The sequence below is a fragment of the Episyrphus balteatus genome, chromosome 1 (genome assembly GCF_945859705.1).
Source record: "Episyrphus balteatus chromosome 1, idEpiBalt1.1, whole genome shotgun sequence".
Classification (NCBI taxonomy): Eukaryota; Metazoa; Arthropoda; class Insecta; order Diptera; family Syrphidae; genus Episyrphus; species Episyrphus balteatus.
The window spans coordinates 57,949,834-57,977,490 of NC_079134.1; the positions used below are offsets into that span (position 1 = coordinate 57,949,834).

General features: G+C 31.3%; 1 protein-coding gene across 1 annotated transcript in view; it reads right to left on the reverse strand.

The window, feature by feature from the left end:
* The window catches only part of LOC129917524 (5-methylcytosine rRNA methyltransferase NSUN4), a 91,612-nt gene extending 65,161 nt beyond the window's left edge, over positions 1-26,451 (reverse strand). The window contains exons 1-2 of the mRNA XM_055997699.1: positions 25,940-26,451; positions 25,685-25,871 (exon numbers count right to left, since the gene is read on the reverse strand). Of these exons, the coding sequence (XP_055853674.1) occupies positions 25,685-25,871; positions 25,940-26,002 (250 nt within the window). The 5' untranslated portion in view covers positions 26,003-26,451. The remainder of the gene's footprint in view (positions 1-25,684; positions 25,872-25,939) is intronic.
* Between the last annotated feature and the right edge of the window lie 1,206 nt (positions 26,452-27,657).

The window sequence follows — 27,657 nt, forward strand, 5'->3', positions numbered from 1 at the left end:
CCGAGTTTCCAGTCTTGGTATTTTTTGTTTATGGTCTACAGTAGGTGGCCACATGATGAAAATTTTCAATGGTCACTAATTCTTCAACAAGAACGCAAAAAACTAATTTTATTTTGTTTCTTCTGTATAGTACAGTATTACGGTTGTATAAAACATTATGCCACTACGAATTTTTTTTTAAAGATGCAAAGTCAAAAAAATTGATGACGATTTTTTTCAATATTTCGTGCGTTTTCGTTTTGTTGCAAAATGTCTATATTCTTTCGGGAACTATGTTTTTACCTGAATGAGCTGTTGTCCCGTGCTTGTAATGATTCAGCCACTCACCACTAAGTTTTTCCACCAGTTGGTATGAGGTTTTCTGCAGCATTTCGCTAAGAATCCCCAAAGACCGTTATTTGTGTAATTCATCCCCGGAAAATTACCAAAGCTGTTTATTCTTTAACTTTTCTTTTTTAGAAAGGACGTGGCACTCATAGCGTTGTAGTAGAAAGCCGTAATAATAATAACTGTACAGAAAAAATAAAATACAACTAGTTTTGAGCGTCAAAAATTTGTGAAAATTTTCATCGGTCACATACTTATGTATCAAATGTTATTCATGTGACGTAAGAACAGTGTCTTTTCTACTAATTTATAATTGAATCATTTATTTTCAAAACATGATAAGTCCATGATTTTAAATTTTTCAGGAGAAGAAAAAAACGTTCTATTTTTTTTTTATGTGTGTAGTAAAATTTATAAAAAAACTAGCTCACCCGGCGGACTTCGTTCCGCCTTTCTTAGCATTTATTTTCAAATTTTAGCCCTGAGATTTTTCCAAAACAAAAAAAAGATTCACTCGGTTCGGTTGATATGTGGAGCACAAACTACTAAAGTTCGATACATTTTGGCTATTTAGGAAATTCAATAAGCAGTAATTTTTTTTTGTTAATTTATTTGTGTCCTAGTGACAGATCAAACAAAATATTTTTTACTGTTTTGAAATGATTTCATGTTTTAAATTTCTATATTTTTATCCAATAAAGGAGAATGAACAATTTTTATTTGTCATTAAATCTTAAAACTATTTAAAACCAAAGTCCCTTAGTGATAGACCCGAATTAAGCGAAACCTCGTTTTAATAAAAAATAAAAAAATAACTTTTACTTCCAAATTAAAAACTGCTATGATTTAAAAATCGACTTATAGTAGTTATAGGTGAACTGCTTCTATGCCAATTCTTAGTTTAGAAGTAAAGAATTATTACCATTTATTTATTTTTTTTTGTTAATACCGAGTTTTGTTAAGTTGGGTCTATTACTAAGGGCCAGAGAGTTTAAGATAAAATTTGTATTTTCACATCTCCAATATGACAATTTTAATAAGGATACGACAATTTGAGAAATCGCTAATAACACTGGTCAACAAAATTAAACTTTTTTTTGTTACAGAAACCAAGGTATACTTCTATAGGTTTTTGGTGTGCTGAGCTCGAATCCGAAGTTAGAAAAATTCTATCACATCACGTTTTTGAGATAATCAGGTTAGAAAATCGAAAATGTCGCTTTTCCCAGTTTTCGAGCTTATTTCTTCGCGTTTTGTTATTTGTTTTAAATAAATTTGTAACGGTTTCTAAAAGAACTAAATTTTGTCTTTCTAAATCCGTTTAAATCTCTTAAATATCGCTTGGCAGCACTGCATGTTAAATGTTCCGAAATCAGCTGACAAGAAAAAATATACAGTTGTAAACAAATTTTCAAACGTCAAACACAAAAATTTACAGCTCAAAGAAAACAAAAAAAAGAACAACTTCCGAAAATTCAACAAATTATACCTTTCATACTTCGCCTGGTGTTTAACCATAAAATCAAGGGGCACGGTAGTGCCCAGCCAAGTTCTCTAGCAACTTTGGCACTACACCCTTATTTACAGGAAACAACTCAGGCCATTTTCGACCCCCCTCTAACTTCCACACCAAAGATGCTAGAAATTTCAAACTCACTACATTTGTTGAGCTCGTAAAAACCAAACTCCTCACAAAATTTCAGCAACCGATGAGTAGTTTCTGAGATATAGGGCTTCAAAAATCGCAAAAACCGTAACTGACTCACTGACTCACTGACAGATCATCAAAATTATGGAGAACTTCCCGATATCGTAGAAACTTGAAATTTTACACGGTGATAGGACTTGTGGTGTATACAAAGGAAAAAATCGAAAATTTGAGATTTTCAATTCAGGGGGCGTGGCATCCGCCCATTTCCGCTGAATTTTCATCATATATTATAGAGCACTTCTGATTATCGTAGAATCTTGAAATTTGGTAGAATAGTAGAGCTGGTAGTTAATACAAAGGAAAAAATTTAAAACTTGAGAATTTCAGCCAGGGGGCGTGGCAACCGCCCATTTCCGCTGAATTTTCATAAATTATTATAGAGCACTTCTGATTGTCGTAGAATCTTGAAATTTGGTAGAATGGTAGAGCTGGTAGTTTATACAAAGGAAAAAATTTTAAATTTGAGAATTTCAGCCAGGGGGCGTGGCAACCGGCATTCCCGCTGAATTTTCATAAATTATTATAGAGCACTTCTGATTGTCGTAGAATCTTGAAATTTGGTAGAATGGTAGAGCTGGTAGTTTATACAAAGGAAAAAATTTAAAATTTGAGAATTTCAGCCAGGGGGCGTGGCAACCGCCCATTTCCGCTGAATTTTCATAAATTATTATAGAGCACTTCTGATTGTCGTAGAATCTTGAAATTTGGTAGAATAGTAGAGCTAATAGTTTATACAAAGGAATAAATTTAAAATTTGAGAATTTCAGCCAGGGGGCGTGGCAACCGCCCATTTCCGCTGAATTTTCATAAATTATTATAGAGCACTTCTGATTGTCGTAGAATCTTGAAATTTGGTAGAATGGTGGAGCTGGTAGTTTACACAAAGGAAAAAATTTAAAGTTTGAGAATTTCAGGCAGGGGGCGCACAGTGTGGGATTTCAAATTCGTATCAATAAAATTTTGATTGTTTACTTGGCAATTTTTGAAATAACTTTAAAAATCGATAATTAAGAAAAATTGTCAAGAGAACAATCAAAATTTTATTGATACGAATTTGAACCCAAACTTTAGAACTTGGTACACTTTTACATCTCAGTACTTTTTGTGCCAGCATAATTTCAACATAGGAGAACCTGGCTCTTTTTTTAACAGTAATGTTTTTGTTGTGATAGCTAAGTTCACGAAAGAGATTAACCCAACAAATTACAAGCACATATTTTATTTCCACTAGAAAAAAAATTATGTTAGAATGGCTATGAGCCTCTTGGTAAAGCCATTCATGGAAAAAGCTTAAAATAATATATTTTAATCAAATAAGATTCATGGCCGCTGAAAACACGATACAAAAAAAGCTCTACAGTAGGTGGCCACATGATGAAAATTTTCAATGGTCACTAATTCTTCAACAAGAACGCAAAAAACTAATTTTATTTTGTTTCTTCTATATAGTACAGTATTAAGGTTGTATAAAACATTATGCCACTACGAATTTTTTTTTAAAGAGGCAAAGTCAAAAAAATTGATGACGATTTTTTTCAATATTTCATGCGTTTTCGTTTTGTTGCAAAATGTCTATATTCTTTCGGGAACTATGTTTTTACCTGAATGAGTTGTTGTCCCGTGCTTGTAATGATTCAGCCACTCACCACTAAGCTTTTCCACCAGTTGGTATGAGGTTTTCTGCAGCATTTCGCTAAGAATCCCCAAAGACCGTTATTTGTGTAATTCATCCCCGGAAAATTACCAAAGCTGTTTATTCTTTAACTTTTCTTTTTTAGAAAGGACGTGGAACTCATAGCGTTGTAGTAGAAAGCCGTAATAAAAATAACTGTACAGAAAAAATAAAATACAACTAGTTTTGAGCGTCAAAAATTTGTGAAAATTTTCATCGGTCACATACTGTATGTATCAAATGTTATTCATGTGACGTAAGAACAGTGTCTTTTCTTCTAATTTATAATTGAATCATTTATTTTCAAAACATGATAAGTTAATGATTTTAAATTTTTCAGGAGAAGAAAAAAACGTTCTATTTTCTTTTGATGTGTGTAGTAAAATTTATAAAAAAAACTAGCTCACCCGGCGGACTTCGTTCCGCCTTTCTTAGCATTTATTTTCAAATTTTAGCCCTGAGATTTTTCCAATACAAAAAAAAGATTCACTCGGTTCGGTTGATATGTGGAGCACAAACTACTAAAGTTCGATACATTTTGGCTATTTAGGAAATTCAATAAGCAGTAATTTTTTTTTGTTAATTTATTTGTGTCCTAGTGACAGATCAAACAAAATATTTTTTACTGTTTTGAAATGATTTCATGTTTTAAATTTCTATATTTTTATCCAATAAAGGCTCTGGTTTGACGTTTTGCAATTGTATATTGTAGTGTGTGTGAAAATGTATGTGAATACGTCTCAAAAAGACATTTGACAAGATCGAATCTTCCGGAAAAGTAGCAAATTTTTTTCAATGCAGATTGATTCGACTGCAGATTGAATTTTAGGTTGTTTGGAATTCGAAATAAGGTTCTTAACACATTTTTAAAAGTTTTCAGTAGTATTTTAGTTAGTAAACTCAGTTTACTTTTAAACTTTCACTTTAGAACTTATCTAAGTATGATTGTATAATGCTCACTTCTGTAGTGCACAACAAAAAGTAGCACAATTAGTTTTCAACTCCTTCAAACTTTTTTCCATAAATATTTCAAAATGGCCTTTTAAAAATTTCGGCACTTCAAAAATTCGGCTTTTAAGGAATACGGCAATTTGCCAATACACTTGTGGCGACATCTCAAATTTCATCGCTGAATTTTCAATTTATTTGACATTACTTTAAGTCACACATTCTTTTAAATTTCATTCATTTCTTTTAATTTCTTTTATTTCCTTTTTCTATCAAAATGTAAAATGTATAAATAGAAGGCTTAACCCAAAATCTTTCTTCTTGATAATCATCAACGCCTCGTGGCTACAATCGAAATTTGTATACTTAGTTAGTACCTAAGTTTAAATTTTATTAAATTGGATTATTTTGAAATGAAAGTTCGAATATTTTTATTTAATTAAACGACTCCATACACTTAAAACATACGACTCTTTACAAATTTTAATTACTTGTACCTATGTTAAATTTTAAATAAAGCTGATGAATTGGGCAGTCAAAATTGAATTTGGTGTTTTTTTTTTTTTGTTTGACATAATAACGTCTAATAAATAGATGAAACCCGGCTGCATACACGAAAAATATGACACATTCTCCCGTTTCATTACCCGTTAGCAGTGTGCTTTAGATTATAATTTCATCTTAAAAGCCAAGTAACATGAAGTCAAGTCTAACTTTAGGCAGTTGAATGATTTTAAACCCCAAATATTGAATTTGTTTATATCTTGACATCACCGTCACCTTCCGGGTCCAATTATAAAAAAAAATTGTCTCTAATGAACCTTATCACACACACAAAAATGTACAAAAATCTATACAGTCTTTCGGACTTCAAATATGGAATTTCACTATGACTTGACAACAGCGACACCTATCGGGTCCAATAATAAAACAAAACCTGTCTCGAATGAACCTTCTCACACACAAAATTTCACAAAAATATGTACAGTCATTCGACCCCAAATATGGAATTTGCATATAACTTGACAACAGCGCCGCCTACCGGGTCCAATTATGAAACAAAACATGTTTCGAATGAACCTTATCACACATACAAAATTTCACAGAAATCTGTCCAGTCATTCGACCCCAAATATGGAATTTGCCTATAACTTGACAACAGCGCCACCTACCGGGTCCAATTATAACACAAAACCTGTCTCGAATGAACCTTATCGCCCACCCGAAATTGCACAATAATCTGTTCAGTCATTTGACCCAAAATACGGAATTTGCATATAACTTGACAACAGCGCCACCTACCGGGTCCAATTTTAACACAAAACCAATCTCGGATGGACCTTATCGCACACACAAAATTTCACAAAAATCTGTTCAGTCATTCGACCCCAAATACGGAATTTGCATATAACTTGACGATAGCGCAACCTATCGGGTCCAATTATTATAAAACAAAACCTGTCTCGGATGGACCTTATAACACCCACCAAATTTCAAAAAATCTATCAAGTCGTTTAGGGAGTAGGGTGTAGGGTCACAAACAAACGCATAGGAGAATTATATACATATAATAGATAAATTTTGCAGAACTTTTGCCTAACTACAGAATACCGTTTCGTTTTTAATTTTTGGAGCGATAGTTCAAAATAGGGATGGGAAAAACCGGCCGGTTTAAACCGGTTTCGGTTTTTTTGATTCGGTCAACCGGTTTTTTTTTGGTTTTTTTTGTTCTCCCGGTTTAAACCGGTTTTTGCAAAAAAAAAACTAACAACCGAAAAAAACGTCCAACAAAAAAAAGATCCGACGAGACAAAAAACTGAAAACCCTCAAAACTTTCATTTCCTCTCTCAACTAACGACATATGTAATTATAAATTTCCATCATATTTAGCTTAAAAAATTCCTCAAAACTCCTACTAGGAGTGAGTTAAGAACTCTTATAACAATAGCAAACTAAAAAAAGCTTTGCTTAGGGATTTTCCTCCAAAAGTTTTTTTTTTTTGGTTGAAAAATTAAGTTAATTTTTTTTGCTGTCAAATCAAACAAAAAAACGAAAACCAAAAACCGGTTTTTTGGCCCGGTTTAAAACCGGCCGGTTTAATCGAAAGAAAAAAAAAACGGAAAAACCGAAAACCGGTTTTTGTACCAACAACCGCCATCCCTAGTTCAAAAGATAAAAAACGCTTTTGGACCTATCATACTTTGAAAATAAATGGATGTGAAAATAGTTTTAAATGGATATACGATTTTGCATTTAGCTCCAGTCTATCAAACAATTGTATTTGAGATTAAAATACTTTGCCAGAGTGCTTATTTACCTTTAAAGATGCTTTTTAAACTTAAGATTTTCAGCCAGTAGTCTAAGATTTACACATAAAGAAGTTGTTGTTTATTTTCAAAAGATGATAAGTCCGGGACTCATCCTGTTTTTGATACAAAAAAATATTTCGCGTAACTGTAAAATCGGATATAGAAGGATTAGATACCTCATATTTTGAAGACAGACGTGGTTATCCCTGGGGGCTCAAGCCCCCCAAGCCTTCAAGATCATGTTACTATTTAGCTGATTTCATCATAATGTACATGATTAACTGAAACTTGCTCGTAAATCATGCAGATTAAGAGACAGCTCAGATGGTCGAGCCCCCTCCAAATTCTGAAACGGCTGTTTGTGTTTGTTTGAGTAAGAGCTGTAGCTGACGTTTAGGGTTGGGGTAATTATTTTTTTCGGATTTTAGTCCAATTCAGAATTCTTCAGATCATTTTTTTTTAGTTTTTTGACGTCGAATTCCAACACCGTTTAATTTTGCAAAAACTTCTTATGCAATCTCAGAATGTCGTATTTTATAGTCTTATGCATATTTACTTTTTTCTGAAATAGTATTCTTCTCAAAGATATTGGAAATAAAAATTTTTGATAATTAAAATCTTAGTGGTCAACAAAATTATTGGCTTCTTTAAGCACATCCCAGTTTGCGCTCCTGATTTGGATTAAAAAAGCAACATTTTACGAAAAAATATATACATATTTCGGATTAAACATCACGTTCTGCATTACACTTTTTGCCCACTCACTTGCCTAAAGTGAAATTAGGTGTTCTGTCTGCATTTTTTCCCTCATTTAGATTTTCTGATAGAATTCAATTCACTTTGTTTCTGTTCGTGAATTTGGTGCCTTTTTCATTGATTCTGAACTTTTTGGACAAATTATTTTCAAAACTTATATTTTTACTATTTTGCCATGTTTATTTTTTATTAAGAGTAAAATTTTCTCAAGTGGGCCACCTAAAACCGACTTCTCGAATTTGATTTGAAGATTAATATGTCAAAAATAATATTTCCAAGTATTTTTGAAAAATTTCAATTTTGTTAAAAGTTATAAACAAATGAAATTTTGTGCGTCTTTTTGTTAAAATAACTGTATCTCAGTAATGAAAACATAGAAATTAATGAAATTTGGTACACATATTACCAATTGTATACACAACAATTAACTAAAAAAAGTTTTCAAAAAAACAACAAATTATTAATAAATAATTGATTTTGTTATAAACAATTGCATTTTTTGCAAACTTCTGGAGTATGTATAAAAACCGTTTTTCTTATATTCGATTTGAAATTTTATAAGCTTTCATTATCTGAAAGAAAATTTTAGTGCAAAACATAAGAAAAAAAGTTATGGACTTTAAAACGTTGCAAAAAATCATTTTTTTTGCAATTGTACAATAGACTGGGCCAAAAAATAAAATATTTTTTTTTTGAAAGTTACTTCGAAAATCTTGTTCAGGATGATGAAGATGAAGGTTTAAGAGGTCTATCATCGACACATTCTTATAGGAAATTTAATTCTCTACAAAAAAGGTCTTCTAGTAATTTTCCCTAAATTGAGTTCTGAAGAAGTTATTCACGATTTAAATCGAGAAAAAAATTAAAAAATCAATTTTTAAATCGTGAATAACTTCTTCAGAATTTCAATTTTGTTAAAAGTTATAAACAAATGAAATTTTGTGCGTCTTTTTGTTAAAATGACTGTATCTCAGTAATGAAAACATAGAAATTAATGAAATTTGGTACACATATTACCAATTGTATACACAACAATTAACTAAAAAAAATTAAAAAAAAACAACAAATTATTAATAAATAATTGATTTTGTTATAAACAATTGCATTTTTTGTAAACTTCTGGAGTATGTAGAAAAACCGTTTTTCTTATATTCGATTTGAAATTTTATAAGCTTTCATTATCTGCAAGAAAATTTTAGTGCAAACCATAAGAAAAAAAGTTATGGACTTTTAAACGTTGCAAAAAATAATTTTTTTTGCAATTAAACAATTACACGGTGTTACAAAAATGAGGTTTTAAAATATACGCGGGCGGAGACCTATCAGGTTTTGTAGAGCTAGTCGCACTGAATACGAAACGGTATTTGAAAATCCCCTAACACCCCCAAAATCTGGAGTTACGGGCAAAAATGTTGTTTCGGCACGTAGTAAGATAAGTTGGGCGCCAGGATTTGATTAAAGGTTTTTGTAGAGGAGCTCAATACAAACATTTTTTTTCTTTGGGAGGGGGGTCTATCTCCCCCCGTTTAGGTGGGAGGGGCATTTTTCTAAAAAAAAATTATCAAAATAAAAAAAAATTATTAAAAAACAACGGCAACACTTACAGTAATAAATGATACCATTTCCAAAAGGCAAAATTGTGCATTTGGTTCTAATTTCTAAATCAATATAATATTACCAATAGTTTTTGAAATAATCGATTTCAAAGTTAAAAATAGGCGAAAAAAAATTTGTAAAAACTCATTTTATACTATTTTTGTCCAGACTGTGAATTTTAGTAAATAAATTACTTAGACAGAAAACTGCCTCAATTAATTCCTTATCGAACAGTGAAAACTATATGTTTCTATGTCTTCTAGTTTTTGAGAAAATTGAAAAATTATTTTATCAGATTTTTCTTTTTTCAAAATATTTTTTGTTTTTATTTGTTTTTATTTTTCAATTTTCTCAAAAACTAGAAGACATAGAAACATATAGTTTTCACTGTTCGATAAGGAATTAATTGAGGCAGTTTTCTGTCTAAGTAATTTATTTACTAAAATTCACAGTCTGGACAAAAATAGTATAAAATGAGTTTTTACAAATTTTTTTTCGCCTATTTTTAACTTTGAAATCGATTATTTCAAAAACTATTGGTAATATTATATTGATTTAGAAATTAGAACCAAATGCACAATTTTGCCTTTTGGAAATGGTATCATTTATTACTGTAAGTGTTGCCGTTGTTTTTTAATAATTTTTTTTTATTTTGATAATTTTTTTTTAGAAAAATGCCCCTCCCACCTAAACGGGGGGAGATAGACCCCCCTCCCAAAGAAAAAAAATGTTTGTATTGAGCTCCTCTACAAAAACCTTTAATCAAATCCTGGCGCCCAACTTATCTTACTACGTGCCGAAACAACATTTTTGTTCTATACCTAAAAGTTCGAATTTCTGTATCTGGGTTGAAATCGAAAAATTTTTTTTTCTAAGCCAATTTTGAAGTGATTTTCATAAAAAATACCTCGATCGATTGGGAAATAGATATAGTTTTAGAATATATTTTTTAAATAGCATGTTGTTTTGAAAACATATACTTTAAATTGATGCCGAAGTTGGGCAAATGACAAAAAAAATTGAATTTTTGAACTTTGACATCTTATAAATTCTAAGTGGTTTAACCGAGTTACATGTTTTATACATTGTTAAAAAGGTATATTTATCTTCTATCAGAAACTGTAAAAAAATCGAAAATGGGTAACAAATTGTCGAAGCTAGAATTTTTTCAATGGGTGAAGGTCCAAAAAACCGTTTTTTGCCCGTAACTCCAGATTTTGGGGGTGTTAGGGGATTTTCAAATAGCGTTTCGTATTCAGTGCGACTAGCTCTACAAAACCTGATAGGTCTCCGCCCGCGTATTTTTTGAGTGTTACACCGTGTTAAATTTTGTGGAATTAAAAATATACGCGGACGAAAACCTATTACGTTTTGTAGAGATTGTTACACCGATTACAAAACGGTATTTAAAAATTCCGTAGCACCTTAAAAATTAGAACCTAGGGCCAAAAAACTGATTTTTTAGACTTTTATCCTTCCAAAAAATCTAGCTTCGTCAAATTTTCACCAATTTAAGATTTCTTGACTGTTTTAGAAAGAAAACATTTAGACCTTTTCAATAATGTATAAAATATTTGGTTTGGTTGCACCAAAAAAAAAAAATTCTTAAATAATATTATTATAATATTAGTTTTTATTTTTGTTTGGTTAAACCAAACCAAATATTTTATACATTATTGAAAAGTTCTAAATGTTTTCTTTCTAAAACAGTCAAGAAATCTTAAATTGGTGAAAATTTGACGTTTTTTGGCCCTAAGTTCTAATTTTTTAGGTGTTACGGAATTTTTAAATACCGTTTTGTAATTGGTGTTACAATCTCTACAGAACGTAATAGGTTTTCGTCCGCGTATATTTTTAATTCCACAAAATTTAATTGTTTAATTGCAAAAAAAATTATTTTTTGCAACGTTTAAAAGTCCATAACTTTTTTTCTTATGGTTTGCACTAAAATTTTCTTGCAGATAATGAAAGCTTATAAAATTTCAAATCGAATATAAGAAAAACGGTTTTTCTACATACTCCAGAAGTTTACAAAAAATGCAATTGTTTATAACAAAATCAATTATTTATTAATAATTTGTTGTTTTTTTTTAATTTTTTTTAGTTAATTGTTGTGTATACAATTGGTAATATGTGTACCAAATTTCATTAATTTCTATGTTTTCATTACTGAGATACAGTCATTTTAACAAAAAGACGCACAAAATTTCATTTGTTTATAACTTTTAACAAAATTGAAATTTTTCAAAAATACTTTGGAATATTATTTTTAATATATAAATCTTCCAATATATGCAATAAAAAGTATCAAATTCGAGAAGTCGTTTTTAGGTGGCCCACTTGAGAAAGTTTGACTCTAATTTAATACAAAATACACAAAAGACATGAGTCATGAAATATTAATTCTCCATGGGAGAATTGCACCCTGTGTTTGCAACCTCATTCGCTTTACACTAATTCATTTTTCTTTTAAAATTTGCATTAATATCGCCCATGTTCTGCATTTCACTCACATATTTGTTATTTGATTTGTTTCGCAAAATGTGTCTTCTTATTTTTTCTTTCAAACTCCGCTTTTTTTCATTAAAATTGCCAATGAAATTGCATCCATGTTCAGGGCAGCAATAATTTCACTTAAGAAACAAAATTAAAATGGATGATCCTCCAGTTCGGAGCAATTTCGAAGTTTTCGAAATCGATCGAAATGAAGAATATGATATTTCATTTCACTTGAAATTGGAAAGCGATTTCAATTCACTTTCGGTCGAATCGCGGAACATGGGCGTTTATATCGAAAATAGTGATGGCTCAAAAACTAGATTTGATAGGAATACATCTGTTAACTGTTTTGAATTTAGCACGAAATGAAGTGTTTTTTTAAGAAGTATGACTCAACCCCTTGCTGTTTGTGTAAAATGTTTGGGATACAAGAACTTTGATGAAACACGACTTTGAATGTGATATGTGACAGGAGGAGAGAGTAGTAGTAGTAGTAAAATTCTACTATACCACTTTCAGTACCGCAGCCCTTCACTCTCGAACAAAGATGAATAAAAAAGAGAGACAAATTTTTCATACATTTACCTTCCAGTCCCCTCCAAATTTTTTTTGGATACGCCATTGCTGTGGAGATCTGTTGTCCATGACCAGCGACAAGTGTGGGAAGCACCGTAATCTCAGTTTTAAATTTCGACATGGTTGGCTTTAAAAAATTCTAACTTTTTTTTGTAGGCATCGTAGAAATATGATTGAAGCGTTATATAAAAGGTGAAATAATAAGCTTTTAGATGATATAAAATTTATTACAGAATTTCATATAAAAAAAATGGATTTAATGGTGTTAGAAGAAAGAAAGTTTGATTTTTCACTTTTTTAATTAAAATGATTGTTTTCAATACATTATATTATACCTTTTACGCATTTTAAAAATTTAAATATGACTTTATTCCTTAGAAAAAATGTGTATTAAACTTTTTAAAGGTGTATTTCTTTTTGTAAGCTTTTTCATATAAAAAAAAAAAATGAGAAAAGAAAAAAAAATATTTGTTTTAGCTTTTTCTTGTAAATGATGATTGGATTCAAAAAGTTATTCCGGTTTTCTACAAAACATACAGATAATATGTAAGGTCTTAATCTTTAGCTTAAGTACTTTACTATGAGAATTATCGAATCGCAAGTTTTAAGAACGGGATTTTAGATTAATAAATTGCCAAAAACGTTTAGGGTTTGAAATTATATCAAATTGCATTTGATTGATATAGTCACCGTAAAAAAGTTTGGAAAGGCTCGAAAATTCATTTTAAATAAGATCAAAATTTATGTTACTTAGAAGCTCATTCAGTTTGCTAAAGTTAGCCTTCCGGAAATTGAAACAATATGTTATGTTTTTCAGACTCTACTTCTGAGTTACAATGTTCATAGGCGTAGGCGTTGCTTAAGCATAGTGGTGGATGATAGAGGTCAATAGTTGAATAAGGCTACTTTCCTTTACGATACAGTTATGAGCATCATCGAGTTGTCTATTCAATTTATTTTTTATACCGCTGCAAGGCGGTGTCCTTTCACCCCTCTTATGGAACTTGGTAGCTGTTGAGCTGTTGAGAAACTTAGAGGCGGAGAGTTACAGAGTGATTGCATATGCGGATGATATTGCTATTGCCGTATCAGGAAGGCACCCCAGTACGCACATAGGAGTATTCTGGTCGAAAAGCTGGACAAAAGTCGATTTTCTAAAAATCAAAATTTTGAATTAAAGTTTTTACAAAGCGGATGCTTAATATACATGGGATCATACAATGCACTTCTTTTTTTTGTGGTAAAGTGTTTGGTGTGTCAAAACAAGTTCAAAGTCAGCTGTTTATTTTCTGGAATTTTTTTTGTAATTTTTGCTGATTTGGTGAGTATATTTAGAGATTGATTGTGAGCAAGTGTTCTTTTAAACATTAAATTTTCATAGGAAAAACACAATTGCAGGTATTGAATAATAATTAAAGAGTAGTTATGGAAATATTAATTTTTTTTTGTTTGAGTAAATGACAGTGGGAAAAGAGTCTGCCACATATAGATATTTTTATTACATTTTTTTAAAGTCTAAGTGTTTTGTTATAGTATTCCCTCCTATTCTACTTCGATACATAGATTTATGATAACTTTGACTATTCTTTAAATTTAATATCAAAAAATTATGTGCGATTTTTTGCGATTAACAAAATAATTTGCGAGTGAAATTTTCACTTTTAGAAAAATCACTCATACGCCCTACGTTTAATTTTAACTGGTTGTTAACATTTTCCAGAAATTTTTTTATTGATATTAATGCATTTGGATTCACTAAGCCTAAAAATCACAATGGTTCCATTCTAGAAGGTCTAATATTTTAGATATTTAATTTTTTTACATTTTGGGTGTATTAAATTTCATACTATTTTTTTAGTTTTTCTTCTCACAAGCGTTTTTAAAATTTTGCTGGAAAAAAATTAATTCCTTGCATAAATAATAATTTTTAGCAAAAATAATTACTTTTACTTCAAAAAATAATTTTGTCCAGGTTTTTGATCGAAATTCTCCTATGTGGTACGCTTAAAGATCTCTTACAACATGCCTTAAACAAGCTAACAAGATGGACCGATCGATGTGGACTAGATGTAAATCCCCACAAAACAGATCTTATCCTCTTCTCCAGGAAATACAAAATTCCTCATATAGAACCCCCTTCCATTAACGGTATACCACTTAAATTCGCTGACGAGGCAAAATATCTAGGTCTTATCTTAGATAAAAAGTTAAGCTGGAAACCTAACATTCAAGAAAGAGTTAAAAAGGCCACAGTGGCACTCTTCTCATGCAAAAAAGCCATGGGAAATAAATGGGGGATTCAACCTCGAATTACTCATTGGCTCTACACAACAGTAATCAGACCGATTCTAACTTACGGTGTGTCAGTATGGTGGACTGCTCTAGATATTAATGCTAATTGTGTTAAACTAATGGCGTTTTTAATTGGCAATCCGGAATTGTTCTTCGATTCAGAATCCCAATTGAACAGTTTTTTTTTTATTCCGAAGAATCTGAAGTTTGGTGTGAATGTATTGGTTGAGTTTAACATGTTTCACATATATGTGTATTCGCGCCAAATTTCATTTGTATTTGTGCTGCAAACATTTTGTACTGCTGACATTTAAATCTATGAATGTGTGAGTGATTCTGCTTCTGATTCTGTTTTTAAAACCAGAAGAGAAATTCTCTTTTTTTCAGAATCAGAACTGTCAGTTTTGCCCAATTGAACGCATTCAGATTGCTTTTTTTTACTTCCAGATTGCCAATTAAAAACGCCATAAGCAAAGTCCAACGTTCAGCCTGTCTGTGCATAGGAAGTGCACTTCGCACAACCCCTTCCGCAGCACTGGACACGCTGTTCTATCTAACACCCCTCGACATATATGGCAAACAAATGGCTGCAAGTACAGCTATTCGTCTCAAAGCCTCTTCACAATGGATCAATAATAACATTGGTCACTCCAATATTCTGAACTCTTTCGGATCAACTGTATCCAAATTTATGTAAAATTGACGCATTCTTCATAATAAAGCAAATACAACCTAAAAATAACAGATATGTACATATTTTATTTTCTATAAAAATTCTTAATTTCGTTCATATACTTGTCGAGCTTTCTGGTTCCTGACGAAAGTCTAGAAGAAGTACGTTCTGCTTTCATTAAATCGAAACCATAGTAATGCAAGGACCAAGATGCTACTTGTTTTTTTGTTCTTGCTCAGAAATAAGAGTAAGTGGTGCAATGCTTGAAGAAGAAACGCTGATACTGGCACAAGCGACCTTTTGTTTTACATCTAAATCTTGAGGTAGAACAGAAGAACTGATTTCGCTCAACAAAGAATTGGATGCAATTCATATGCACTTTGGTTTCTGCACTCCTTCTGACAGACGTTTAAGTATGTCGGGTTAAAAGGGCGCTGTCGTCGTATAAGACAAGGAGACAAAGGACCAAATTTGAAAATTCCTTATACAGATTTGACTTCCTTTCCCCCAAAAAATATATAAAAAATGATAATGTAAGGTGACCATAAGCTGTTTTGTAATGTCATAATACGACTGCTCTAGGTTGCTGTTTAGTTTTTTGAAACAAATCTTTTTCGCTATTCGCGAACTAAATTGAACTAAGTAAGTGAACTAAGTTCACTAGTTCACCAAGATGAACTAGTTCATTGAACTAGTTCGTTCGCGAACTACACAAGCCTACACGCAACACGCCTCGGAATATATTCCAATGATTTCTGCAGAAGCTGCATGGATGAGGAGGAGGTGGAATCGATTCCACACCTTCTCTGTGAATGTCCTGCGTTATCTCAAAGACGTAGACTCCATTTGGGAGAGTTCTACTTTAACAATCCTAGTGAGCTGGCAAATATAGACATAGGTAGTCTCGCTCGCTTTATTAGAAGCTCTAAATGGTTCAACGAATAGGAAGAATTAACATTAAAGATTCATTGTGGTATCACAACGGACCAATCATGGTCTAAGTGTATCAGCTCTCCAGCTGATAGCCACGTTAACCTAACCTAACCTAACCTAACCGCTAATCTGAATTAAACCGTAATCAGACATATTTATCAGTAAATAAGTTTCTTTTTCGGTTGTTGCGTTATTTGCAGCAAAATGTGAGTAATCATCGGATTTTGGCCAAGACAGATTAGGAAGATTAAAATCACCTAGAACCAATAAGCCATCATGAACTTCAATAGTGTCATTCAAGAAGTCAACTGCATTAATGAGGTTTTCATAAGTTTTGATGGGGCTGCAAGGCCGCAAATAACAGCACATTATACATGTTTTTGTGCTTAACTGGCTGAACAGAATGGAAATTCGCTTGTGGCAAAGAAAAACGCCGTGGTACAAGATGTCAAATAAAATCGCTCAAAACGTAGAAAAGATGAACAGAATTATGTGGCGCACTAAAATGTCAATTGCCTTGAAAAAAAATAATTTTAACTGAGCAACCCATTAGAAACGTCAAAAGTCATTGCGCTTGTAGCTTGAAGTAAAAGTCGACTCGACTTGTACCACACCGAATTTCCTTGCCACAGCCACAGCTACGTATTCTGGCACCAATATACTAATTTCATATTTTTTAACTTTGACAGCGACACAAGACACAAGCCACAGCTACATCATTCTGGTTTACCAGTAAGCTTAATTTTTGCACAAATCACTTCAATGTTTTTGGTATTAGGAATTTCAATCAAAGAACTGTCGAAACTAGAGTTTACAGCAATAAGAACCCCTCTTCTAGACCTATTCCCAAATTCTAACAGACCATCCTTACGGTAAACATTATAGTCTAATGAAAAAAATTAATTACTATTAAAATCATTATTATAGAGTTTTTTTAAACATGTAGTCCACAATGCGTTTCGCCCAGATACAACAGTTGGGCTCATCAGTTAGATGCTGTTTTACCCTTTCTAAGACGCAAAATTTTGGTCGATGATTATCGACACTTATTAAAGTCCACAAAACATAAACAAAAATTATGAAATTATTTTCATTATTTTGATAGTAAAGGGACAAGCACATTAGTTTTTTAAAGCTACATTTAAATGGATTTCTGACCCTTGTGTGTTTTTGTTCAAGAATTTGTCTTGAATGAAAGCACATTAGTTTTTTGAAGCTACATTTAAATGGATTTCTGACCCTTGTGTGTTTTCGTTCAAGAATTTGTCTTGAATGAAAGTATTATCACACCATGATGTAGGGTGCATCAACAAATTAAACATAGGTTCGGGAACTGAGACTTTAAATTATGCCACTCTTCCAATAGACCTAGTAATGTTTTTGCAGTTCACTAAGTTAAGATCATTAGAAACGTTACTTTTAATAAGGACAGACTTAATGTGGTCTAAAATGTCTGTATGAGATGTTGAAGTATCAAATTTAGAGATAAATATATTTGTTGGACAAGGCACAACTCTAGGTTGAAATGTGTTAACTGGAGAATTAGTATTAGCAATAGGAAGGGTGATGTCAGTTGCGTTTTGAGTTTGAATTGAGTTTTCATTGATATTATTATATAAACTTTCAGTGTTAATTGTACGATTATTGCTGTAAACATGAATCTGCATTTCTTCTTGAATAGACATTGAAACCGGGTTTTCAAGAACATTAACGGAAGTTTGGTTGGTACTGGTAATCGTGGAATTAAACATTTCAATATTAATCAATTTATTTAAACTATCTTTTGTACTTTTTAACTCTTTCTCCAAACTTGCAAAATGATTGTTGTATTCATCAAAATTTTTAGTACTTATTGTTAACAAACTCTTTACTTCATTTAAAAGTTTTAAAACTGATTCTGAAATTTTGTTACTAGTTGAGTTACTAAATGTTTTGTGTTTATTTATATTTATATTAATCAAAGTCAAATTTTCATCGATTTTTGTCAAAAGCCGCGAATTTTTTACATTTTCCGAATTAATTTTATTTATTTTACTTTCCAATACCTCATTAAGGGTATTGTCTAAATTATTAAATGATTTTACAACTTTGGTGGTTTTTTTTTTTATTTGTAAGAGTGTTCAGTGATACAGCTCTAGTGTTGGAATCTATAACTTTTTCGATTTTATCAACACTACCGGCCAGATCATAAACACGATTAAAAAGCAATCCAACTTTATTTTTACTAAAGAATCTTTCGGAGTTATTATCCACTACAAAATTTACTTTTTCTACATTATTTGTGACACTAGGATTAGAATTTAAATTTTGTAGTTGCAAAGAAATGTTTGAATTTTTGCAGTGGTTACACAAGAGTGAAAACTTTTGCAGAGCGATCGTTTGCATTCTAGTGAGTCTTTCTGAAGCCTCAGTTATTATTGAATTAAAAAAAAAAAAAAAACACTTTATTAGATCCATATTGTACGTAAAAAATGAGCGGTACCAAAAGAAAAAAAATTAGCTTGAAAAATAAAAAAAAAATCAAGAACAAAAGTGGCAGGTGGTAACCCTAGATTTTGCTATGCCACAGCCACAACACATTCAACTGTGGAGTTGTGCTCAAAACAATTAAAAACAATTTAAGTGCTCAGTAGAGGAATTAATTCATAAAAAAATAATATAATAAATTCAAAACACGAACCTTTTTTTTTATTTCTGTACATATTTATTGAAAGGTGGGTGTCTGGAGTGAGCTATTTGAGCTATTCAAGTTCATGTACAAACCAAAATCATGTTTAAATTCAAAGCATTGTATATATATTTCTATAGTACTATCAATCCATGAAAATACTTTAGCGACATCTTTTGGTAGATCTGCACTTCAATTTTCTGCATAAGGTTCAAACATAAAATAAACTAGCGAGCCCAGCGATGGCGACGCAAAATAGAAAATTCTACTTCATGAGAGTACTATAAGAATATATATACAATGTTCAAAGTTTGTGAGTACATCTACTGGTGAAAGGAAGGTATTTAACGCATTATACCTTTCACGTATTCACAGATAGGAAAACAAGAGAAAAATAAGAGAGATGTGTACCAATTATCTGAAATTAAATTTGCGGGTGTTTTAGGCAAGGGGGGTAAGAGTCGGCTCTCTAGGTATTCCTTCCTCTATGCCTCTATGTATGAATACAAGAGCACCAACAAGATCATACATGTATGTGATGCAAAACATAAATGCTTTTTAATTATGTAATTTTTATACTTAAGCTCAAATTTTTTCACTTTAATTAAAATTGTGGACACTGCGTTTTTTCGCACTATAGTTTTATGGTCAGAAAAAAATGATAACTGAAAAAATAAACTTCTGAGACATAAATTAAATCTGTGGCTAACTTATAAGCCCGTTGAACAACAATTCAAGCTTTTGGTTTGAAATCAAGTTGTAAATGTTATGGTGCGCAACCTCTTGTTCAGCCTGAAATTAACTCTGCCAAGAACTTTAATCATTTTCTATCTGGTTTCAAGTTTTTTTTAAGAAGCGTATAAGGATAATAATAGACTTTTTTGTTTATGCTTGAGAATAGTTAACAGTAAATGATGATTTGGGGACCAAGAATAGCATTAATGGTCAAATAGAACGAGTTCCACAGTCTTTTTGTAAGTTTTTCGATAATGCCGTGCATTTACTTATGGTACTTGAACATTTATGATCTTATAGTTCAAGCATGCTATTTTTTGTTTATGTGTTTTTTTTCAAATTTGGAAAATATGCATAAGATGCATAATTTCAAAATACATCTATACATGCACATTGTGCTTATTTGCTTTTTTTCGAAAATTAATAAAGACATCCACTCAATCGTCTCCAAATAAATAAAAAAAAATCTTTAATTTTAACAGATTTTTATCTGTAGGATGCCCCAAAAGTCAACGTCGAAACGAAAACGGTAGATAGGGTAGGTGGTGACTGTTATCAGAAGAATAATAAAAGAAATCGCAGCCAAATATTTTGGGAGTTTTTTTTAAGAAGCGTATAATTGGTCATCTGTGACGGTTTTTCTTGTGCCGTGACTACAAATCTTAAGTTTTCTCAATTTTTTCTTTTGCTACGGAACTTTGAATAATCCTGCTTACAAATGCATTCAAAAATTTTAACTCAGCTACATTAGTTTTAATGCAAATAATATCCCTTTTTTGTAGTACTATAATTCGGCAAGTTACCGTTAAAGTGGGTGTGTTCAATTCTCTTTTCAAAATGGTATAAAATTGTTGAGAATATTCCATTAAAAACGGAGATAAAAATGTTTTTCTTAAGAAATCCGACTCTTTTTGTTAGGTAATTTTCCCATATTATTTAATTTTTGTACCCTTTCAGAACTGAATTTGTATTTTTAAAAGTGGTAAAGTGCTGATTTTTTAAAAGATAAATAAATCTTAAATAAAACTCTAAAGGTAATAGTTGGTAGACTATGTTTTAGTATAGGTTTATGAATGAAAACAGAAGAAAAACCTATCCTTTCGGTTTTTTGACCAGAAATGGCGACTGTATAACACTGCGTACCTAAAGCAGTTTCGGAATAAACTTTTTTTTAATGTTGAATTTAATGATTGCATGAATTTCTGACTTATCGGGATAGAATAAAAGAGAAAGCGTTCTTCTCCATAGTCTCCATTACAATTAGAAAATCACGCAAAATATTGACTAAGCACCATACAATTTGGAAAGGAAGAAAAAGAAATTAATAAAGTACTCACCGGTCTTACACCTTTCACGAGAAGTCAGAAATTCATACAATCATTAAATTCAACACCAAATACATAAAAGCATTGTATAGCATAATAAACCTTTAAAAAAGTTTATTTTTGAGCCTGCTTTGGGTACGCAGTGTTTTACGGTCGCCATTTCCAAAGGATAGGTTTTTCTATTATTTTCATTCATAAACCTAGGCTAAAACATAGTCTACAAACTATTACACTGGTCTACAAAATTTAATTTTTGTTTTGGTGCCGAGACTATGATACACTTTTCTATAAGTTTTTGATGTGCTGAACTCGAATCTGAAGTCAGAAATATCCTATCAGCTCCCGTTTTTGAAATATTACCTTTAGAAAGTTCGAAAAAATCGTTTTTTGACTTATTTTGAAGTTAACAAGATCTTCCCCACATGAACCAAAATATACTTTTCTGAAGGTTTTGGGTGTGTTGAACTCGAATCTGAAGTCAAAAATATCCTATCAGCTCCCGTTTTGGAAATATTACCTTTAGAAAATGTAAAAAAAACGTTTTTTTTACCACTTTTGATGTTATGCCTTAATTTGAAGAATTTTTTAAAAATATAAATCATAACGGTTTCTATAAGAATCAAAATTGTCATTTGTTCGAAAAAAATATTCACCATAAGGGCAATTCCACGGTAACTCACGTTACATTCACAAAAATTTCCAACACATAAATCAATTTTTTTTTTTTTCAATTTTAATGTAAATTGATACGAAATTACTATCCATGAATGGATAATTAACTAAAAAAAATTGTCTTTATTTTTAACATTAGCTTGGGAAAAATAAAAGTTTGATGGTAACTCACGTTACAAAAATCGGACACGAATTTTAAGAGTCCGACAGTATGAAGTTTTTATGTGAAATTAAGAATCTTAATTTGTTTTCAATGAAGATTCCATACATACAAAATTACAACCTTTTAATATGAGTGACAAAACCAAACATTTTTTCAATATTTCGAGGAAAAATTTTAAAATATTTAGGTAACTCACGCTACATTATTTTGGTAACTCATGTTACCTGCGATTTGTGGTTCCAAAAGTAAAGAAAAGATGCATTTTCACTCAAGTTTTTTTTTTTTATCGAATAGTTTGTAACGAAGCTTGCTTAAATGTTAACTTATTTTAGCACTCACGAGGGGATATTGTCATCGTCACTATTAGACTCATCATATTTTCAGTTTGCTTGTTTTTCCGTCATTTTCATGTGAAATTCTTCTGTTGTTGGCAAGCTTATGTTATAAAAATGCTTTAAGATTATTAAACTCCCTGAGTTTTATGTCTATCCATAAGGGAATACAACAAAGAATCTTTTCTTGCAACTTGCATAAAGAGTTGCCGTTTGTAAATAGTAATTTGCTAATAAAAAAAGTAAAAAAGACTGCATAATTTGTTCAAAATTCGTGTCCACTTTTTCATGGAATTACCCATAAGCTTTAATGGAAACCTTAACTCATTATAACTCTAAATTCACTTTTTGTAACTTGGTTCACTTCAGCTCTTAGCGATCCATATCTAAAAAGAATTTTCGGAAAGAAAGGTCAAGCACTTAGTTCCGAATTCTAAAAGCTAAAATTTAAGAAATGATGTTGTTCTCTTCATGTAGCGTTTTGGGGGAATTGGTCAAACGCAAGAGCAAATGTTTACTTAATAAAAGTCCTGACTTGAGTAACGACTAAGAATTTCACTTAGTTTCACTTATTTGTTGCTTTCTGTCCTAAAAAAGAAATTGAAAAGTGAAAAAAGTCAGAAGAATTTGAATGCACATTGTGGACCGATGGATTTGTTTAAAGATCTATTGTAGAGCCAGCAATATTTTTGGTATCATAATCATTTAAAAAAAACTGCAGGGTAATTCCATGAAAAAGTGGACACGAATTTTAAACAAATTATATAGTTTTTTTTTAGTTTTTGTAATAGCAAATTACTATTTACAAACGGTAACACTTTATGCAAGTTGCAAGAAAAGATTCTTTGTTGTATTCCCTTATGTATACAAATTAAATTCAAGGAGAATAAATAATCTTAAAGCATTTTTAAAGCATAAGCTGCCAACTACAGAAGAATTTCACAAGAAAATGACGGAAAAACAAGCCCACAGAAAACTGGATGAATCTAATAGTGACGATGACAATATCCCCTCGTGATTGCTAAAATAAATTAATGTCGTTTTCTTTCACTCCAATGAGAGTACCCTTTTAGTACTTATTTTTGCACTTTTGAAGGTTTTGTGTTCTTTGACGCCACAAAAGTGTAAAAAAAAAATTACTCCGGAGTAATTTTAGTACTACGGAGTACCCCGGATTTACTCCACATTTTTAGTCAGATTTACACCGATTTGCACACACACTTATGAATTTGAAGTTTGACATTTTAAAAATTTGTTTGAAAAGAGAAAAATGCGAAAAGTTTTTCTTTAAAATTCTTTTGTTATTAACAAGAACAACCATTATGAATATATTTCCTATTATATTATATTCCGCCATATATATTTCTTCCATCATTTCGTTAATTCTTCACTTTTCTCAAATGAAATTGAAAACCGAATAAAACAGCCAGTGTTCTTTATCAATAAAAAAAAAATCCTGTGCCAGATAAAAAAAAATCCCATTTTTTTTCTGCGATGATGGGATATTTTTATTTTACAATGATCAAACTATGGGTGTATATCAATTAAGCTGAAAAAAACCGATCAGAAATATAATGAAAAATATACTAAAAGTAAAACTAAATCCGCTTCTACACGAAGACGCAAAGTGTGAGACGCACATAAGAGCAAGGGAGAAATAAAAAATAAAGCAAGGGATAAATAAAAAAAAAGGGAAGGAAGATTTTCTACCGTGAGTCTCCGGTAAAAAATTTTGTGACTCTTTTTGACGTTTCTCTTTGCTCTTGTTCTTTTTTTTGCTGTTCTGCTTTATTTTATTTCGTCGGTCGTGGAGTCTGCTTCGTCGGTTGTGTATTATTTGCGTGTATAGTAACGTTTTTAATTTATTCAAAAGTTTTTAGACCCTACTGGAGTTGTTTTTTTTTTTTTTTAATTAAAATACATAGTCTGCTTCCACACGAAAACGTAGACGCACAAGATACACAGAATACGACGTGAAGAAGCGCGCGACGCACCGAATCGAAAATCAAAAGGAAATTTGAAGATAATTTCTGCGCCTTGAGTCTTCGTGTAGAAGCAGACAACGAACGCTTTTTATGCTTCTATGTTATTAATATTAATTTTTTTTTTCAATTCATAAAATTCTTCCCTAGGGCTATTATCACTATTTTTTTCAAGGAAATTATCAATTTTTGCCTTGTCACACACACAATTACAAAAAATTAAATTACTCTAATTATGTTCTTTCACTCCAGAAAAGGAGTAAAACTTTAGAGCACTCCTTAATAGAGTGAAAGAAAACGACATAACATTTAAGCAAGCTTCGTTACACAATATTTGATTTAAAAGAAACTTGAGTGAAAATGCATCTTTTCTTTACTTTTGGAACCACAAATCGCAGGTAACATGAGTTACCAAAATAATGTAGCGTGAGTTACCTAAATATTTTAAAATTTTTCCTCGAAATATTGAATAAATGTTTGGTTTTGTCACTAATATTAAAAGTTTGTAATTTTTTATGTATGGAATCTTCGTTTAAAACAAATTAAGATTCTTAATTTCGCAGAAAAACTTCATACTGTCGGACTCTTAAATCTCGTGTCCGATTTTTGTAACGTGAGTTACCATCATACTTTTATTTGTCCCAAGCAAATACTAAAATTAAAGAAATTTTTTTTTGTTAATTATGAAAGTAATAGTTATGCTCTATTCATGGATAGTAATTTCGTCTCAATGTATGTATATATTAAAATTAACAAAAAAAAAAATTATTTATGTATAGGAAATTTTTGTGTATGTAACGTGAGTTACCATGGAATTGCCCTGCACTGTAATTGCAGTTCTTCGCAAACTTGGCGCCGATTCAAACGTCCAGACTTACATGTTTGGTAACGCTATAAATGGTCAATATAAATCGATTACCTCTCGCGTAATGACCAAGTGATAACTTGAAAATTGAAAAAATTATGTAATAGATTTTAAAATAGTTTTTGTTAGATTGTTTTGTTTTAACCATACAAAGTAATCATTTATATATTACCTGTATTCCTTTGAGCTCAGTAAAGTACTTTGTAGTACTTCTGAATCCATTCAAAGACATTTTTTCTATAGAAGAAATGGAGTTGAATACAACCAGAAGTACTTAGCAGTAAATACTTAAGGCCAAAGGAACACAGCTATTCAGCCCTATTCTGCTATTCGATTCACGTGAATCGAAGGATTCTTTTTCTTAATCATGTCAAATTGGTTTTGAAAAACTTCTTACTTTCAATAGCAAAGCGTTGTTCCCGTCTCTTTTAGAAATTCTAAAGAAAAAAAAATTGTCTAGATTTAATTTTAAGCACCTTTTAAACACTTCTTATTTTAGACTTTCACGTGAATCGAATAGCAGAATAGGGCTGATTACTTATAAGTTTTTGGCCGTTTTTCAAAAAAAATTAACTGTCGTTTATTCCCGTCCTGTTTCTTCTTGATATAAAAAAAAAACAAGGTTAAGTATTGTAAGAAAATTATCTTACCCATTCCTTCGAAAAGATTGCATGTTTTTTCAATATCACCGAAATTATTGACCATAGCGACATATTTTTGTTCTGAGAGAAGTGCAGCCCTCATATTATTCCATCGTACGCCGAAAACTGTTCCGTAGAAATCATCGAAATTTTCTAACACCCGGTCTGTGACAGCTTTTTTTTTTTGCACCACGGACTATCATTGAAGTAATATATTTACATAAATTATTTGGTGTATATAATGGGTTTTATATAATAAATTACCCAACGTTGTTTGCCCCCTTTCCATCGTCGTTGAATAAATACAATATTCCTAGTTCGTAACATTTTTCGTTTTCCTTGCTGTTTGAGTTTGTAAGAAAACTGTCAGACTTTTTTATTCAAACATAAAGAATAGGTGCGTCCCACAAAGAAAAAATCTCTGGGCTCAATGTCATTTTAAAAGAGAGCAAAATAATTTTGTGGGACAAGTTTCTCACATGAATCCAATTTTTTTTCATATCCAACACTTCAACTGCAACTTCACACAATTGCAACTTCTCTTCAAATATTAAATTGTGATACAAAATTATTTCAAAATAAGTTATTTCGTAAAGCAAGCTCAAAATAATAAAATTTTCTTCAAATTTTCATTAAATTTTTCATGTTTTTAGCACTTTTATAACTGCACACCACGAAAAAACAAACGTCAAAACAATAACAAAAAAAAAATTAAAGAAAAAAGAAAACTGATGTCGTTTTTTATTATAATAGGAGGGTTCACATTTACCAACTTGCCGGACAGACCAGCCGCCATTTGATCTGGGCCCTATTTCATAGATGATACATCACATACATTACATACATCATACATTAAAATTTTGTTCATACATTACATACAATTTTTTGTTTCATAAGGGGGGTTCACATTGACCAACTTACCGGACAGACCGGTTGTCATTTGGCCTGATGGCCGAATTATATTTTTCGTTCACACTCTTCAGACAATTTTCGTCAAAACCCATTTTTCAGCTTATTTTTAATATATCTTTACCCTATTCTGCTCTCAAAAGGGGGGTTCACATTGACCAACTTACCGGACAGACCGGTTGTCATTTGGCCTGATGGCCGAATTATATTTTTCGTTCACACTCATCAGACAATTTTCATCAAAACCCATTTTTCAGCTTATTTTTAATGTATCTTTACCCTATTCTGCTCTCAAATAAGAGAGAATGGATTATCACTGTCTGCGGACAGACATGTCGTTTAATTGACTAACATGTCCGTCCGACCACCAAGAAAATCAAAATTTTTTGAAAACCATCCGGCAAACCGGACAGGCTGTCGGATGGGTGTTCACATTATCAAAACAGCATCAGATCAGACCAAATGGCGGCTGGTCTGTCCGGTAAGTTAGTCAATGTGAACCCCCCTAAATAAGAGAGAATGGATTATCACTGTCTGCCGGACAGACATGTCGTTTAATTGACTAACATGTCGGTCCGACCACCAAAAAATCAAAATTTTTTGAAAACCATCCGGCAAACCGGACAGGCTGTCGGATGGGTGTTCACATTATCAAAACAGCATCAGATCAGACCAAATGGCGGCTGGTCTGTCCGGTAAGTTGGTCAATGTGAACCCCCCTATAGATTTCATTGGAAGTAATGTATAAAATCTTTTCTTCTGTAGTTGATGTATTTATTTTGACATTTCGTCTGAATGAATTGTGAGGTTAGGTTTCGTTGGTGTAGGATTTTTTTTTACTGACTAACCAAAACGAAAAGTAGCAGAAACTTATGTGTCATAAAATTTAAAAATAAAACAAGAAAAGACAATGAATTATTATTTTTTTTGCAAAAACACAAAATATATTAGGTGTGTTTTTTTGTTTATCTATATAGATTTTGTGCAAAAAAACGACATCGAGATTTTTGAAATCGAAACAATTTACGTGTAAATACAACAAAAACTTTATCTGTATAGATTTTTCAAAAATC